Here is a 15,238-nt window from a genome sequence, read left to right as displayed (position 1 = left end):
GAATCATTTTCACTGAACACTGACCACCTACTCCTCGTGGTTTGACACCCTACTTACCCTGACTAGCTTAAGGTGATTAGGAACACTGATTTAATAGTTTTTGACTAGATAGCGACAGTCTAGCATCAAAATGGCGCCGTTTTCGGGGAGTTAGTGCGCTTAGTGTTTTTGTGTTAATTGATTTCTTTGTTTAAATTAGTTTAATTTAGTTGTTATTTTTATTTTTAGTTTAGTTTATTTTGTTTTCCCATTTTACGCGAGGTGTGTTATTTGTGCAGGTAATAGGTTTATGCACACCCGACATTCAGGAAGAAATTCTCCGCTGATTTACGAGCCAGAAATCGAACGGTTAGCTCTACAAAACCGAGCTCAGATCAGACAGTCATACATGGAAGGCCAGAATCAGAATCAAAACCAAAACCCACCACCCGAGATCAATGTTTTCCAACTCGAACCAAACCCACCGAATAATCAAAATCCACCAAATAATGACCTACCACCACCAATAAACATCAATCAACAACCCCAAAATTCATCCCGACAATCCAGAAACCGAAACCAAAACCTTGACAGATCTGGGCCATCAGTCCCAAAAAACACCCTTCGTCACCGACAGCCGATTATACGGGATTTTGACCTTGTCAGTATTCACACTGAAGACGAAGAAGAGGGAGATGAGGAAGAACGAGGACTGATGAATGACGGGTTTGAGCCGAGAAATGCAGATGAAGGTATACAGATTGAAGAGGTTGATGAGGTTGAGGAACCATTTAGCGTGAGAGGTAACAGGTGGAGGAATAGAAATCCGGATCGAGGTGGTATAGGAAGATATCGGGAGGAATGAAGACAGCCGATTCAGGTTAACCGGGGAGGTTTTGAGGAACCGAGGGCCAGACGAAGGAATTATAGGCTACCGGCTCAAGGTGTTAACAGTCGGTTCAGACCGGCTATTTCAGATGGTGCCTCACCGATCGTCCCACAGTTACACGTACAGGGACAACCGACATTTAAATCCCGTCCGTCCTACATCAACATAGTTCCCCATTTTCACGGACTGGGATCTGAAGACCCATATTCACATCTATCAGACTTTTCAGCTATTTGCGGGTCTATCGGTGATGGTATGTATAATCAGGATGAGGTTCGGTTGCAGTTGTTCCAATTTTCACTAAAAGACAAAGCCAAACACTGGTTCAACTCGTCACCGATGCACAGTATTGAGAACTGGGGTGAGATGCAGCAGGTTTTCCTTAACGACTACTATTCATAGTCGAAGACCATCGAGGCCCGAATGGAGATTAGACACTTTTCATAGTTACGGGGTGAGTTGTTTCACGAGGCCTTTACTCATTACAAGGAAATGATTCGGAAGTGCCCACACCATCAGATCGAGTTGTGGGAATTGGTTAAGTGTTTTGTAGACGGGTTGACATATGAAGACAGAAAGCATTTGAAAGCCTCTTGTAATAGTTGAATCTACTCGAGGGAAGATGACTGGAAGTTTTTGGAGTTTATGTGTGAAGATTCCAAGTCAGAGGTAGTTGCAGATCGAAGATGAAAACACGGGGTTACTCGGTCGGTTAAATCAGCCTCGAGCGAGTCAGACATAATTGCAGAGTTGGAATGAGAACTCGTGGGTTATCGAAAAGAGAAGAAGAAAGAGGTTGGTAAAGTCGGGGTGAAATTCCCGGTTTGTTCAGATTGTGGAGAGTTGGGGCATAAGGTTGAAGATTGCCCCGGGTATGATGATGACGACGAGTACCCCGATGAGGAGGAAGTCAATTACGCGTGCGGGGATTCTAAGGGCCAAGCGTTCAATTCAAATACTTATCACCCAGGCCTAAGGAATCACCCGAATTTCAAATACGGGAATGCGTCGAATCAGTCGAACCCGAACTTTTAGGGGTCTAGTCAGAACCGAAAGCAAAACAGCTACCGACAGGGTAGTTCGAACAGTCAGAGTAACAGTCAGGGATACAACAGAGATGGTTATCAGGGTAACAGTTCGTCGCGTAATCAGAATCAGGACCAGCAAAGGGGTAGTTCGGGAAATTCAGAAGAGTCGGTGCATTCAAAATTCGATACGTTATTGAAGCTTGTGACAGATAATCAGAAAGAAACGTAGAAACAGTTCGAGTTGAGGGATAAGTCATCAGAAGTAATTTTCGAAACAGATTGGTCAGCTCGCAGCAGACATGGCAAAATTGCTGAAAACCGCGGTCAGTTACCGAGTGATACCACAGTGAACCCACAGCACTTCAGTTCGAGTTCGAGTTCAAAGAAACACGTCAATAAGGTAAGTATTTTAAGAAATGGGAAAAAGTATGATAATAAGGTTGGGGGTCCACCATCTCGGGTTGATGGGGGGTGGAAGATATTGATGAAACAGTCGTTAGTGACGACGAACCAGAACCGGTTTTAATTGAAAATAATAAAAGTGAAAATTAAAATAAATGAACTGGTTCTGAAGGATGGTAACAAAAATTCTAAGGACAAGGGGAAGGCTAAAACCGTCCCCTATCCCGATGCCTTGTTGTCACCATCGAAGGCGAAGATGGCATCTAAACGGGGCCCATAGCAGGAAGAGATGTGGGAAACATTTAGACAAGTTAAAATTAACATTCCTCTTTTAGATGCCATAAAACAAGTTCCCGCCTATGCAAAGTACTTGAAAGATTTGTGCACACAGAACCGGAACCGAAAGATCCCTAAATAGATTGATTTAACAGATAATGTGAGTGCAATTCTTTCGGGTGCTCTTCCACCTAAGTTACAAGATCCGGGAACGCTTACTATATCCATTCAGGTGGGTGATTTTAAAATGACACGGGCACTCCTAGATCTTGGAGCTAGCATTAGCATCCTCCCGGGAAGTCTATATGATCAGTATGACTTCGGTCCGCTTCGGGCAGCCGCGACCACGGTTGTTCTCGCGAACCAGACACCGAAACTTCCCTGGGGAATGTTACATGACGTGATCGTCAAGGTGGAAGATTTTTACTTTCCAGTTGACTTTTTGGTTCTCGATTACGTTTCGGGTGAAAGAAGCAAACAGCCCACGGTTATCCTCGGTAGGCCATTTTTGGCCACCGCAAATGCCAAAATCGATTGTCAAACCAGTACTGTAGACTTGGCATTTGGTAACCATAAGCTTAGACTTAATGTTTTCACACATGTAAATAATTTTCCTGTTGATTATGAATGCTTTATAGCAGACATCATTGATGAGTGCATTCTGCTATATGACTCGGTTGTGGACACGGATGGCACAACGGAGACGTGCTTTATGTTTGACAGGTTACAGGTGGAGATTGATAAACAGCTAGAAGAGGAAGAGAAAAAGCTGGAGGTTGCAGCTTTACGGGGAGATCGACCCCCGTGGTCAGTTCAGGTAGAACCGTTTCCCGAGAAGATCGATACCGGGTTCAAACCATCTTTACAGGAAGCACCAAAAGTCGAGCTGAAGGAGCTACCTAGGCATCTAAAATACACGTTTTTGGGTAAGAATGATACATTGCCTTTTATTATAGCTTCTAACTTGTCTTTGGAACAGGAATCTGCTTTGCTGAAGGTGCTGGTTGCAAATAAGGAGGCGATCGGGTGGACCATCGCGGATCTGAAAGGGATTAGTCCCTCGATTGTCATGCGCAAAATTTTGATAGATCCGAATGTGAAACCTGCGCATGATGCACAGAGACGGTTGAACCCGAAAATGCGGGAAGTTGTGAAGAAGGAGGTGCTGAAGTGGGTCGATGCTGGAATTATTTTCGCCATTTTAGACAGCACATGGGTGAGCCCGACGCAAACAGTCCTAAAGAAGGCGGGCATCCAAGTCGTCAAGGACGACTCAGGTAACGAGGTCACCACCCGGCCGGTAATCGGGTGGCGTATCTGCATTGATTATCAAAAACTGAACGAGGAAACATCGAAAGATCACTTTCCGCTTCCGTTTATCGATCAAATTGTGGAAAATCTATCAGGTCAAAAATTCTATTTTTTTAGACGGTTATTCGAGTTATAACCAGGATAGCTATTCATCCTGAGGATCAGGAAAAGACTACGTTTATATGCCCGAATGGTACTTTTGCATTTAGGCAAATGCCATTCAGACTGTGTAACGCCCCCGGCACATTTCAAAGGTGCATGATGAGTTTCTTTTCTGATATGGTGGGGGTGTCCTTGGAAATCTTCATGGATGATTTCTCAATATTCGGCACATCTTTTGAATCTTGTTTACATCAGCTCGAAAGAGTTTTAGAACGATGTGTTGAAATAAATTTGGTTCTTAGTTGGGAGAAGAGCCATTTTATGGTCCAGGAAGGGATTATTTTGGGCCATGTTGTGTCGAGTCGTGGGATCGAGGTGGACCGAGCTAAGGTTCAAGTTATTTCCACCCTACCTCATCCCACAAATGTCAAAGGCATTAGATTATTTTTGGGGCACGACGGATTTTATAGGAGGTTTATTAAGAGGTTTAGTGACATCACCAAACCCTTATGTAACCTATTGTTAAAGGATGCCCCATTTGATTTTAATGAGGAATGTGCTAAGGCCTTCGACATTCTGAAACAGAAGTTAGTGGAAGCCCCGATTTTGCAATCACCTGACTGGAAATTGCCACTTGAAATTATGTGTGACGCGAGCGATTATACAGTCAGGTCTGTTTTGGGTCAACAGGTTGAGAAGAAACCCATGGCCATATACTATACGAGCAAGACCCTCTCGGACGCTCAGTTGAACTATACCACAACCGAGAAGGAGTTGCTCGCAGTAGTGTATGCTTTGGACAAGTTTCGTTCTTACATATGGGGTAGCACTGTAATTGTTTATTCTGATCATTCTGCTGGTAGGTACCTCATGGACAAGAAAGACGTAAAACCTCGGTTAATCAGATGGGTCTTGTTGTTGCAGGAATTTGATCTGGAAATCCAGGACAAAAAGGGAACAGAAAATGTCGTAGCAGATCATTTGTCCCGGATTGTGTTAGAGGATGGAGACTGGGACGGGCCGATTAATGAGCCCTTCCTTGACGAACAGATTTTAGCAGTTTCCCAAAACCCTTGGTTTGCTCATATCGTCAATTTTAAAGTTACAAGTGATTTGCCCGAGCATTAGCCAAGGAGGAAGAAGAAACATTTGGTGTCACATGCGAAGCAATATATTTTGGATGAACCCGATCTGTTCAAGATTGGAGCTGATCAAATGATTAGGCGATGCATACCTGAGGAGGATGTTAGATCAGTGTTGGAGCACGCGCATTCGTCTACGTGTGGTGGTCACTTTAGCGGACAGAAAACCGCGAGAAAAGTGTTAACTAGTGGCTTTTATTGGCCAACGCTGTTTCGGGATGCTCATGAGTTCGCGACACATTGTTTGAAGTGTCAACAACTCGGGAGTATCTCCAAGAGGGATGGAATGCCCTTGAAACCGATCCTAGTAATTGATATCTTTGATGTGTGGGGGATCGATTTCATGGGCCCATTCCCGAACTCGTACAGTAATTTATACATCCTAGTGGCCGTTGACTACGTTTCTAAATGGGTCGAGGCGATAGCCACTAGGACAAATGATCACTCTGTAGTTTGTAATTTTGTGCAAAGAAACATATTTTCAAGGTTTGGAATCCCCCGAACTATTATTAGTGACGGGGGGTCTCATTTTAAAAATTTTAAATTTGGAAAGTTGCTTAAATGATACGGGGTGGATCATAGAATTGCAACGCCTTACAATCCACAAAAGAGTGGACAAGTTGAGGTTTCAAATTGGCAGATTAAATAGATTTTACAGAAAACCGTTCGGATGGACCGGAAGGATTGGTCAACGAAGTTGACCGACACCTTATGGGCCTACCGAACCGCTTTTAAAATGCCGATTTGAACCACACAATATAGACTTGTGTATGGAAAGGATTTCCATTTACCAGTTGAGATTGCACAACGTGCTTATTGGGCTACTAAGGAAGTTAATACTAGCTATGATGATGCAGGTAAAGCTAGGAAATTAGCATTGTGTGAGATCGAGGAGTTGCGGGATGAAGCGTATGAGTGTGCATCGGCTTACAAGGCGAAAATGAAGAAGGTTCATGACGCGAAGATCCGGTTGAAAAGCTTTGAGATTGGTCAAAAGGTATGGTTATACACCACTAGAATGAAGCTTTTCCCGGGTAAGTTGAAGAGTAAGTGGACGGGCCCGTTTGTGATTGTTGGAGTTGGTAATCATAGGCAATTTGAGATTGAGGATTTTTATGACCACATTCGACAAGTGGTAAATGGCTATAGGTTGAAGCCATAATTGGAGATGGAGGATATTCACAAGATGGACAAGGAATTGGTGAGTTTCATTGTGACCTCACCGGTTTATGAGGATAATTGAAGCATTCGAGGCATTGTCGAGCTGTAGACACGCAATTCAGCGCTGACTGGGAGGCAACCCGGGGTTTGTAAGTATGTTCCATTTTATTTTCTTTTTGTTGAGTCGTTGTTTGACCTTTGTCTCGAGTTTTGTGCAGCAAATCCCAAGTGTGGGGAGGTTTTAGTGAAGTGCAAGTCATGGAAGTTCGGTAAGCGTTTAGTTAATTTCACGTCAATCCAGGTACGCATTGCAAATTCCGACTTCGAAAACGTGTTCAGGGTGATGTCAAGATGTCGAAAAGTGACCGGGTCGGAAAATGTCGGACCCAAAAATTGGAAAAACTTTCTGTTCACTAGGGATCACCGCGCTACGCGATGGTTACCTTGGCATCCCAGACGTTTGACGTCATCGCGTAGCGCGATGATGCCAGACTAGCCACCATCGCACTACGCGATGGTGGCAAAACCCTAAATTGGCCACAATTGGGTCGTGTATCGCGATCACTGCTTATCTGACCCGTCACGCTACACGATGGGTCTCGGATGTCTAAAAAAAATTGAAGAATCAGAAAAAAGACAAAAAGAAATTATCAGTTTAGTATTTCAGTTGTTATTAGTAGTGAGTATGTAAATAGCGGTTGATTGTGTAATTATTTCGTTTGAATTCGTGAATCTGTATATTGGTTTGTTTAACTGGATTTCATCCACCTGAGTCACTAAATAAGCCTGATCCGCACCCAAACCTAAGCCTCGGCAAAACCATAGTCCGAGTCTTTATGCAACCGGTGGTTAATGGGTGGAGAAAAGACTGACCTGCAAGCGTATTAAGTTGTAACTCATATTAGGTATTTTGAGGGAAGAGACATATACTAGCACATCTTTTGCTAGTCCAGATATTAAATCGAGAGGAGTGTTGATAGTGTGAGGGGTGTGAACATGTATGCCCTAACCGGAAACAAAGTACACTTGTCTGGGCGATTCTAAGGTTTTATTGTAACATTAACTTTATTTGTGGGTTGTCAATCTAGAAAGTGTCAGTCTGGGAAACTGGGTATGACCCTAAACCTTACTAGTATTAATGGTGATAATTGGTTGACCTATAATGGCGGTTAATGTTTAATTTAGAGTTTTGCTTGAGGGCAAGCAAAAGATAAGTGTGGGGATGTGATTTTCGGTTTATTTGTACATATATTAGTGTGTTAACTTAATCGTTTTATTCGTTTAGTTTAGGAACTTTGGCACTTCATACGTGCTTATTGTGTTTCAGGTCACAGGTACTTAACGCTCTTAATTTGGACCTGTACGAGTATAGAATGAATACCCGGGATGTCCAGCACGCAAACCAAGGCAGTTATATGGATTTGCTGAGTGAAGCCACCAATCGCGTAGCGCGATGGGTGTTGAAGATAGGGCATCGCGCTACGCGGTGCCCTTCATTTATTGATGCGTTGACTTTGGTCCATCGTGTAGCGCGATGGGCCAGAGGAGGGGACCATCGCGCTACGCGATGGTCCGCACAGACGGGAAAGTTAGGAATTTATGTTATATAACGTTTTGACGACCCTAGACGCCATCATCGAGTTTCCAGAGAAGTTTCCAAGGAGAATAGCAGCCGGTCATCCTTTCCGTTCATCTAGAGTCTAGAGATATGATCCATATCATCATAATCGAAGACCGAGAGATGCCGAGACGCGGCTAGACCCTTCGAGTCATACCCGGGATGTATAGTTTGTAATCTTTCAGTTATTTTCCCATGTACTAGAACGATTGATTGTAATTATCTTGATGTTAATCTATGAGTATTGATTTCTAGTATTATTGTGCTCAACGTCAGTTTAGGTTTATTTCGATCAGAATGATTAGTATGCCAATTGCTATGATAATTGCTTATAGAATTGTTTTGACCTGTTAATTGTGAGAAAGCATATGTTTGCCCTTAGTTGAGTCACACTGACAGGGACCGTTTGATAACCAGTATTGTGTGTTAGCGAGCGTGGATGCCTAAGGTTTAACCGATTAGTCAGTCTGTAGTTGACACAGTATAGTTTATCTGTTATGTGCATGAGTTTGCTGTTAGTTTGCTTACTTGAATTCCCGGGTGTGATTCGCTTTGTTAATTGATTGAATACTTAAGTAATTGCTAGTTTTTTATAAAACCAAATTTTTTGCTAGTGTGATCAGCGCTTTGTTAATTGAATCACTTCATAATGTTAGGAATCATTTTCACTGCACACTGACCACCTTTTCTTCGTGGTTTGACACCCTACTTACCCTGACTAGCTTAAGGTGATTAGGAACACTGATTTAATAGTTTTTGACTTGATAGCGACAGTCTAGCATCATTAAACAAGGCTCTTTATGGTCTTCACCAAGCGCCGAGATCTTGGTATAGCACGTTGGCTGACCATCTGATCGATAGTGGCTTCAAGCGAAGGATTGTGGATTGTACCCTTTTCTACAAGACCGTGGAAGATGATCTCCTCCTTGTCCAGATATATATTAATGATATCATCTTTGGCTCGATAAACGACAAGTTATGTAAAGATTTTGAGAAGACAATGTAGACAAAGTTCGAGATGAGTTCAATGGGAGAGATGAATTTGTTTTTGGGGTTACAGGTTCATCAGTCTGATTCTGGAATTTTCATTCATCAGACGAAGTATGTGAATGACATCTTGAGCCGATTCAAGGTTACTGCCGGAAAAGTCCCCTTAACTCATCTTCCCGTGGGTCACAATTTGTCACTGCACGAATTGGAGGACACCGTTGATCCGACCCTCTATCAAGCTATGATCGGTTCTTTAATATACTTAGCTGCTTCTCGTCCTGATATAATGTTTGTTGTTGTTTATGTGCCAGGTATCAAGAGTCCCCGAGTGACTCATCTGGCGACTGTTAAGCGTATTTTCCACTATCTGAGGGGTTATCCTGACATCGGGTTATGGTATCCCAAGGATGATAGTTTTGATCTTACTGCTTAGCAGATTTAGATTATAGAGGGTGCTAGATTAACTTCAAGTCTACCACAACAGGATGCCAAGTTTTAGGAAACAGGCTTGTTTCCTGGCAGTGTAAGAAATAGACAAAGGTCTCCACTTCAACCCCCGAAGCCGAGTATGTGGCATCCTCGAGTTGTTGTTCAAAGGTTTGTGGATCCAGTAGCATCTGCGGGATTACGGTTTGAAGTTTCTTACTACTCCCATATTTATTGATAATTCTGCTGCGATAAATACACCTACAAATCCGTTCAGCACTCTAAAATGAAACATATTGACATTCGTTATCATTTTATATGTGACTGCTATGAAAATAAATTAATTAATCACTTTTATTTTTTTGTACAGATTTTCATTTATTTTCTTTCTTCATGTTTTTAATATTTAGGGGGAGAATATATGAGAAAATACAAAAATATTGTGATTTCTATTTAAATATAAAAAAATCCAAAAAAAAAACATTTAAATATCTTAAAAAAGCCAAAAAAAAACATTGTAAAAACGCTCCTCAATATGAGTTTTTGATAAAAAAATGGAGAATGATATTACATTGACTTAGCGGACCTAACACATGGATAAACTAGACTAAAAAGTGTCATATCAATAGTATGATGTGTATGATAGGCTTGACAGATCATATAAGTGCAGAAAAGATATATATACCTAAATGCTAGCCGAATATAGTGGTATAATATCTTGATGCATAGTTAATATCTGTTTAAGTTTCAAAAGTTTAAAGATTGCTGTGTGTACATGCGTTCATTTTGCAAAGAAATTCAGCTTATTTTTCTTTTTTATTTTGCAAAGAAATTCAACTTGATTTTTTTTCTTAATTTTTTTGCTTAACTCTTGGATCCTCTCTACATGTAGTAATACCGATTTGAGGGTTAAGACCTATGTATTAAGCTTTATTTTCTTGGTGTTTTGTATAAAGCTTTAGACTTTCTTCGCACGATAATACGGTATTATCCGAATTGATTGTTAAGGCCTTATACAACTTCAACTTATTTTATTCTTTTTATTTTATTAAAATAGAACCTTATCTACGTATAGAAATACCGATTTTAAGGGAAAATTTTAACCTTTTGCTTTATTTTCTTTTTGTTATTTTTGCATGAGTCACAGTTAATTATGTTAAGAAAAGAAAAATGTATACATGTGAAAATTCACTATATGAGATATAAAGTCGTGTTTGATGGGTGGGGTTCACATAATATTCAAGCTTAATTGAACAATTACTATGTATTGTAAAGCTACTAAAGGGTCTGTGTAAAGTTTAAAGTGGATAATTATATATGCAATCATCCCTGAATTATGTGCACAATAATGTCAAATTGAAGTGTTGTTTAGGACGTTATTTGTCAATATGATTCCCTGCTCAAACTCACAAAAATATGTACTACTTACGATATTTTGTTTTGAATTTGATTTTTGTTTGAATATTTGAAAATTCACAAAAATATTTTCGGTGTGTTTTGATATAAACATAGAAAATCCAAAAATATTTTATTTTTTTGCTTTATTTTTTATTACCGAGCTATGCGAATTGAAAATTTGATAAAAATCTTGATGAGATTTTACCCACGGGTTTAAGTTAATATTTATAAAAAAATGGCATCAAAAAGTTGGTTTTTGATGGTTAAGTTAAAATTTTACAAGGGTATGAGTGGTAAATACCCTCATTCCTTAAAGTAAAATCCCATTCGTTATAAAATGATAACAAATGAATGGTCATTCGTTGCTTACTCTTAACGAATGTGCTTCATTCGTTATAAGTTACACATTCGCTTCTACTATACATAACGAATGAGGATTCATTCGTTGATTTGTTAACGAATGAGTAACGAATACAAGGTTATTCGTTAAATATTTAACTAATTAATGGCTATTCATTAATTTCTTTAACGAATGAGACATTAGGGTGCATTGGGATGAGTGCAAGATCTATGCAGAGTATATAAACCCTACAGCACGAATGATGATTCATTCGTCTTCACATTATTACTCTCGAAATTCCCATTTCCTTGCCGAACTCTTGCAAAAAAAAATTCAAACTTGTTTGTGATTCATAATCCTTTGCTTAAACATCATCAAGTGTTTCTAAGGTATAAGCGCTTATCTTGAATGGGTTAATTTAAATTTTGATGAGATTTAATAGAGTTTGACGATAAAACCCTTACGAGTCGTAATTAAACAAATTGGTCATTAAAAAGAACGTTAAAATCAAATTAGGAATGGTTAGTTTGTTATTTATGTTGAATAGATGATAGCAAATAAAATCTTAATGTAAATGATAAGGTATTCAGAGATTCCCTAATTTGAATTGCATGTTTGACTTTCTGGGTTCATGTCAATTTTGACTTTGACCATTACAGTCAGGTGTGTTCTTTGAGTTATTTCGTTAACATTCGTTATACTGTTCCTTGACATTCGTTAATCTTGTAACGAATAAGTCTTATTCGTTCATTTTGGTTAGCGAATGACCTCATTCGTTGGTGTTCTAACGAATGAGTGTTCATATTTCTTAACGAATGTGATTTGTGTTAACAAATAAGTATATTCGTTAATGTTATTAACGAATGTGACTTGTGTTCATTCGTTATATTCTTATTGTATAACGAATGAGGGCAAAACAGTTAATTTCAATAATATTTCAAGTATTAGCATGCTCGTTTGTGCAGAAATGGCTGATAATCCGCAGATCAATGCTCCCGAGGGTGAACAAGAGCAGCTTGTCGATCAACAAGCTAAAGTTATTCAAGAACAACAGATTGAACAACCTGTTTTTATTCCCGAGGCACAACCAAAAGAACATGATGGTTACCGTTTAATATCTTACAAGAAACACAACATTTGTGCTTTTTTGGATCAGAACTTCTTTGGACGTGCTATGTTTGGAGGTGTAATTATATTATTGAGACGCTCAAGAATATACCAGGCTATCTCGACAAATCTCTCGGTTCATTATAGCATTATACGACCGCTTTGGGAGACGGCTAAGTATATCGCTAGGGAAAATCATATTGTTGCCGAGATTCAAGGTAAAAAGATTGTGATGGATGTGGATGTGATACGGAAGGTATTAAATTTGGTGATAATGACAACTGTGTGTATGAATTTGATAAAGAATTGATCAAAGGATTGTTTAGGAGGTTAAAGTATAAGGGTTACCTAAACAAGTCCATGTACAATAAGGCGAATCTTTGCGTACAGTACAAGTACGTATTAGATATACTGATTCATTGTTTGGGAGGTCGAAAGGGGGTTTTGACGAGTGCAGGATCATGTTACAATTGGCTTTTGTTTCCTTGGTGCTGAACAATCCATTTAATTTCTCAGAAATGGTGTTTTATCATTTAAAGGAGAACTGCACCACGAGGGCAAATAAGTTTTTGATGTATCCTCGTTTCCTATAAATGATCATCAATCATTTGGAGCCTAATCTTATCAAAGACCCGGAGATTTTAAATTACATTGTTCAATTAGATCATATGAATGAAGACACTATGAGGCGAATTCAATCATATAGGGGTCAGACTGAACATACGAGGCCTAAATACAAGAGATTGATTGGGCATTTGGCGAGTGAATTATATATAGCTTCACCTAATGATCATTGGATACAAGAGATTGATTGGACTCTGATTCTGAAAGTAAAGGTAGTGATGGTGATGGTGGAAATTATGGTGAACTGGTGGTCCAGATGGTGGTGATGGTGGTGTAGAGGCACGTAAGTGTAAGGCTAAGGGCAATGCAATAGAAGTTGATAAGCCAAAGCCAAAACGAACCAGGAGGGGTTCGGGTGTATTTATTTATACAGGACACACAACCACAAGTTCTGAGGGTTGTTATTTCTACTCCTGTTATTGCAGTTGTTACTACTCCACAGATACTGGTTGCTACTACTATTCCTAGTAGACCGGATGTTCCAATGACAATTGCTTCTATAGATCCGCGCTTCATGACAATTCCAAGATCTATGTTATCTTCGATGCCTTTTCCTCAACAAGCTTTGGTGACTACAAGTCCAACTATTCCTGCAAGTCCGATGTAGAAAGAAGACTAACTGAAACCGAGACACAAGCTTCATATGGTATGTTTAATTATAATGCTAAAAAGATGAACAAGATGATCAAGCGACTACGGTATGAATCGAAAGAAGACTATTTGCAAATCATGAAGGCTCGCTTGACTGCATATCAGATGACGAAATTTGTTGCTGTGAAGATGGGTAAGGGTAATATTGTATCGTGGATATACGAACCAGAACTTAAAGTATGTATCGTGAAGTGGGAGCATGACATTCAGTATTTTCAACACATTACTGATGTTCTTTCCATGCCACAATAGGATTTTCGTGCATTGGCGATTAAACCTTTTATGAACCGTGGTGATAATCAGTTGGCGGATTGGTTTTATCGTCATCTGAAGTAAGGTATGGGTTTAAATTCTTCAAGCCACAGGTGCCAACAAGGAAGTATGTTGATGGGATAGATCCATGAGCCGATTGGAGGAAGTTAGTACTTAAAGTTAAACCACCGCACACGTTAAAGAAAGTTCCGTTAAAGACTTTTCCCCCAAAGTCTTTATAAGAGATTCATTTGGTGGTATTATGACGACAATACAGGTGAAGCTGTAATTGTATTGGGATCAGGATTGAATACGGAGTTTATTAGCGCTATTGATCCTGTGTGGCTAGTCAACTTGTCTGAATCCGATAATGAAGTGTTATATCAGAAGTAGATCAAATGGGCGCACGCTAAAGACAACGAGCAAGCTATGCAATTTCAACGAGTCGTTCACATTTTTCATGCATTTGGAATTCATAGTTGTACAGATTTGAAGACTAGCAGGTTCAAGAGTTGAAGATAACAAAGAGCTCGAGACGAGGGGGGCTTGTTGATACATCATTTTGCGTCTTGGTCTTTGTTTAATGTATTTGTGAATAGTTAGGGTATTTTGGTAATTAATGTAATAACTCATTCGCTAGGGAATGTTAATGAATGAGTCCCTGTCTTTTCTATCTCATTTGTGAGGGATGTTAACGAATGAGAGTAACGTATGTAATGCCATTCGTTAAAGTTAGTTTAACGAATGACTTAACGCATAGGAGATGAATGAGAGGTTCATTCATTAGGTGTGTCTAACGAATGAGACACGGATGTCTCGTCTCCTATGTATACCCCTGTAACTATTCTAAATTAACAAAAGTTCTTATTTTATCGATATTTGCCTCGGTACTCCGCCAAAATCCTCTCTCAACACACATAGTACTCACACTTAACGTAATTCACCTATAACGAAATCATATCAATGATTAGATTGTTCTTATTGAATTTGACACTTAGTAGATTATTATTTATAAAAATAATATACCTAATAATATTGTTTTTAAAAACATTACTAATTTTATTTATATAGTTAGTATTATAATTATTATTACTATTTATTATTAGTATTAATATTATTATCAGTTGTATCACATTATTATTAATATTAGTAATATTAAACCTAACATGATTACCATTTCAATATAATCATAATTATCATTACTACTACTATTAATGATATTATATTATTACTAATAACATTACTATTTTTATATTGATATAATTAGTACTAGGTTATTGACCCGTGTTGACACGGGTGAAAATATAGAAATCGTTTAACAAACCCATGTAATTTCAAACAACATATTTTTAATATGTTTTTTGGGACAGGAACATAAGATTTAATTGTAATTAATATTGGTATGAATAGAAAGCATTCAAAAACATAAACTTAGAAAAATTAGAAACAAAGTACAATGTTTAGAAACATAATTAAAAGTTCAAAATGTAAAATTCATAAACTGCTAAATATTTTCTTATAAACCATATTTGTTGTTTTGGT

At 39.0% G+C, this 15,238-nt stretch overlaps 1 protein-coding gene across 1 annotated transcript; it reads left to right on the top strand.

Moving 5' to 3' along the window:
- The first annotated feature begins 388 nt into the window (after nt 1-388).
- Nucleotides 389-5,115, top strand: LOC143550262 (uncharacterized). The gene is made up of 3 exons (XM_077040946.1): nt 389-782; nt 2,841-3,874; nt 4,516-5,115. Exons 1-3 carry the CDS (start codon nt 389-391, stop codon nt 5,113-5,115), a joined length of 2,028 nt encoding a protein of 675 aa, XP_076897061.1.
- Nucleotides 5,116-15,238: the final 10,123 nt, after the last annotated feature.

The sequence above is a fragment of the Bidens hawaiensis genome, unplaced genomic scaffold (genome assembly GCF_021521415.1).
Source record: "Bidens hawaiensis isolate Kalapana, Puna unplaced genomic scaffold, B.hawaiensis_p1.1 tig00015978_1, whole genome shotgun sequence".
Lineage (NCBI taxonomy): Eukaryota > Viridiplantae > Streptophyta > Magnoliopsida > Asterales > Asteraceae > Bidens > Bidens hawaiensis.
Note: the sequence above shows the minus strand (reverse complement) of the source record. Positions and strands in the feature narration are given on the sequence as shown.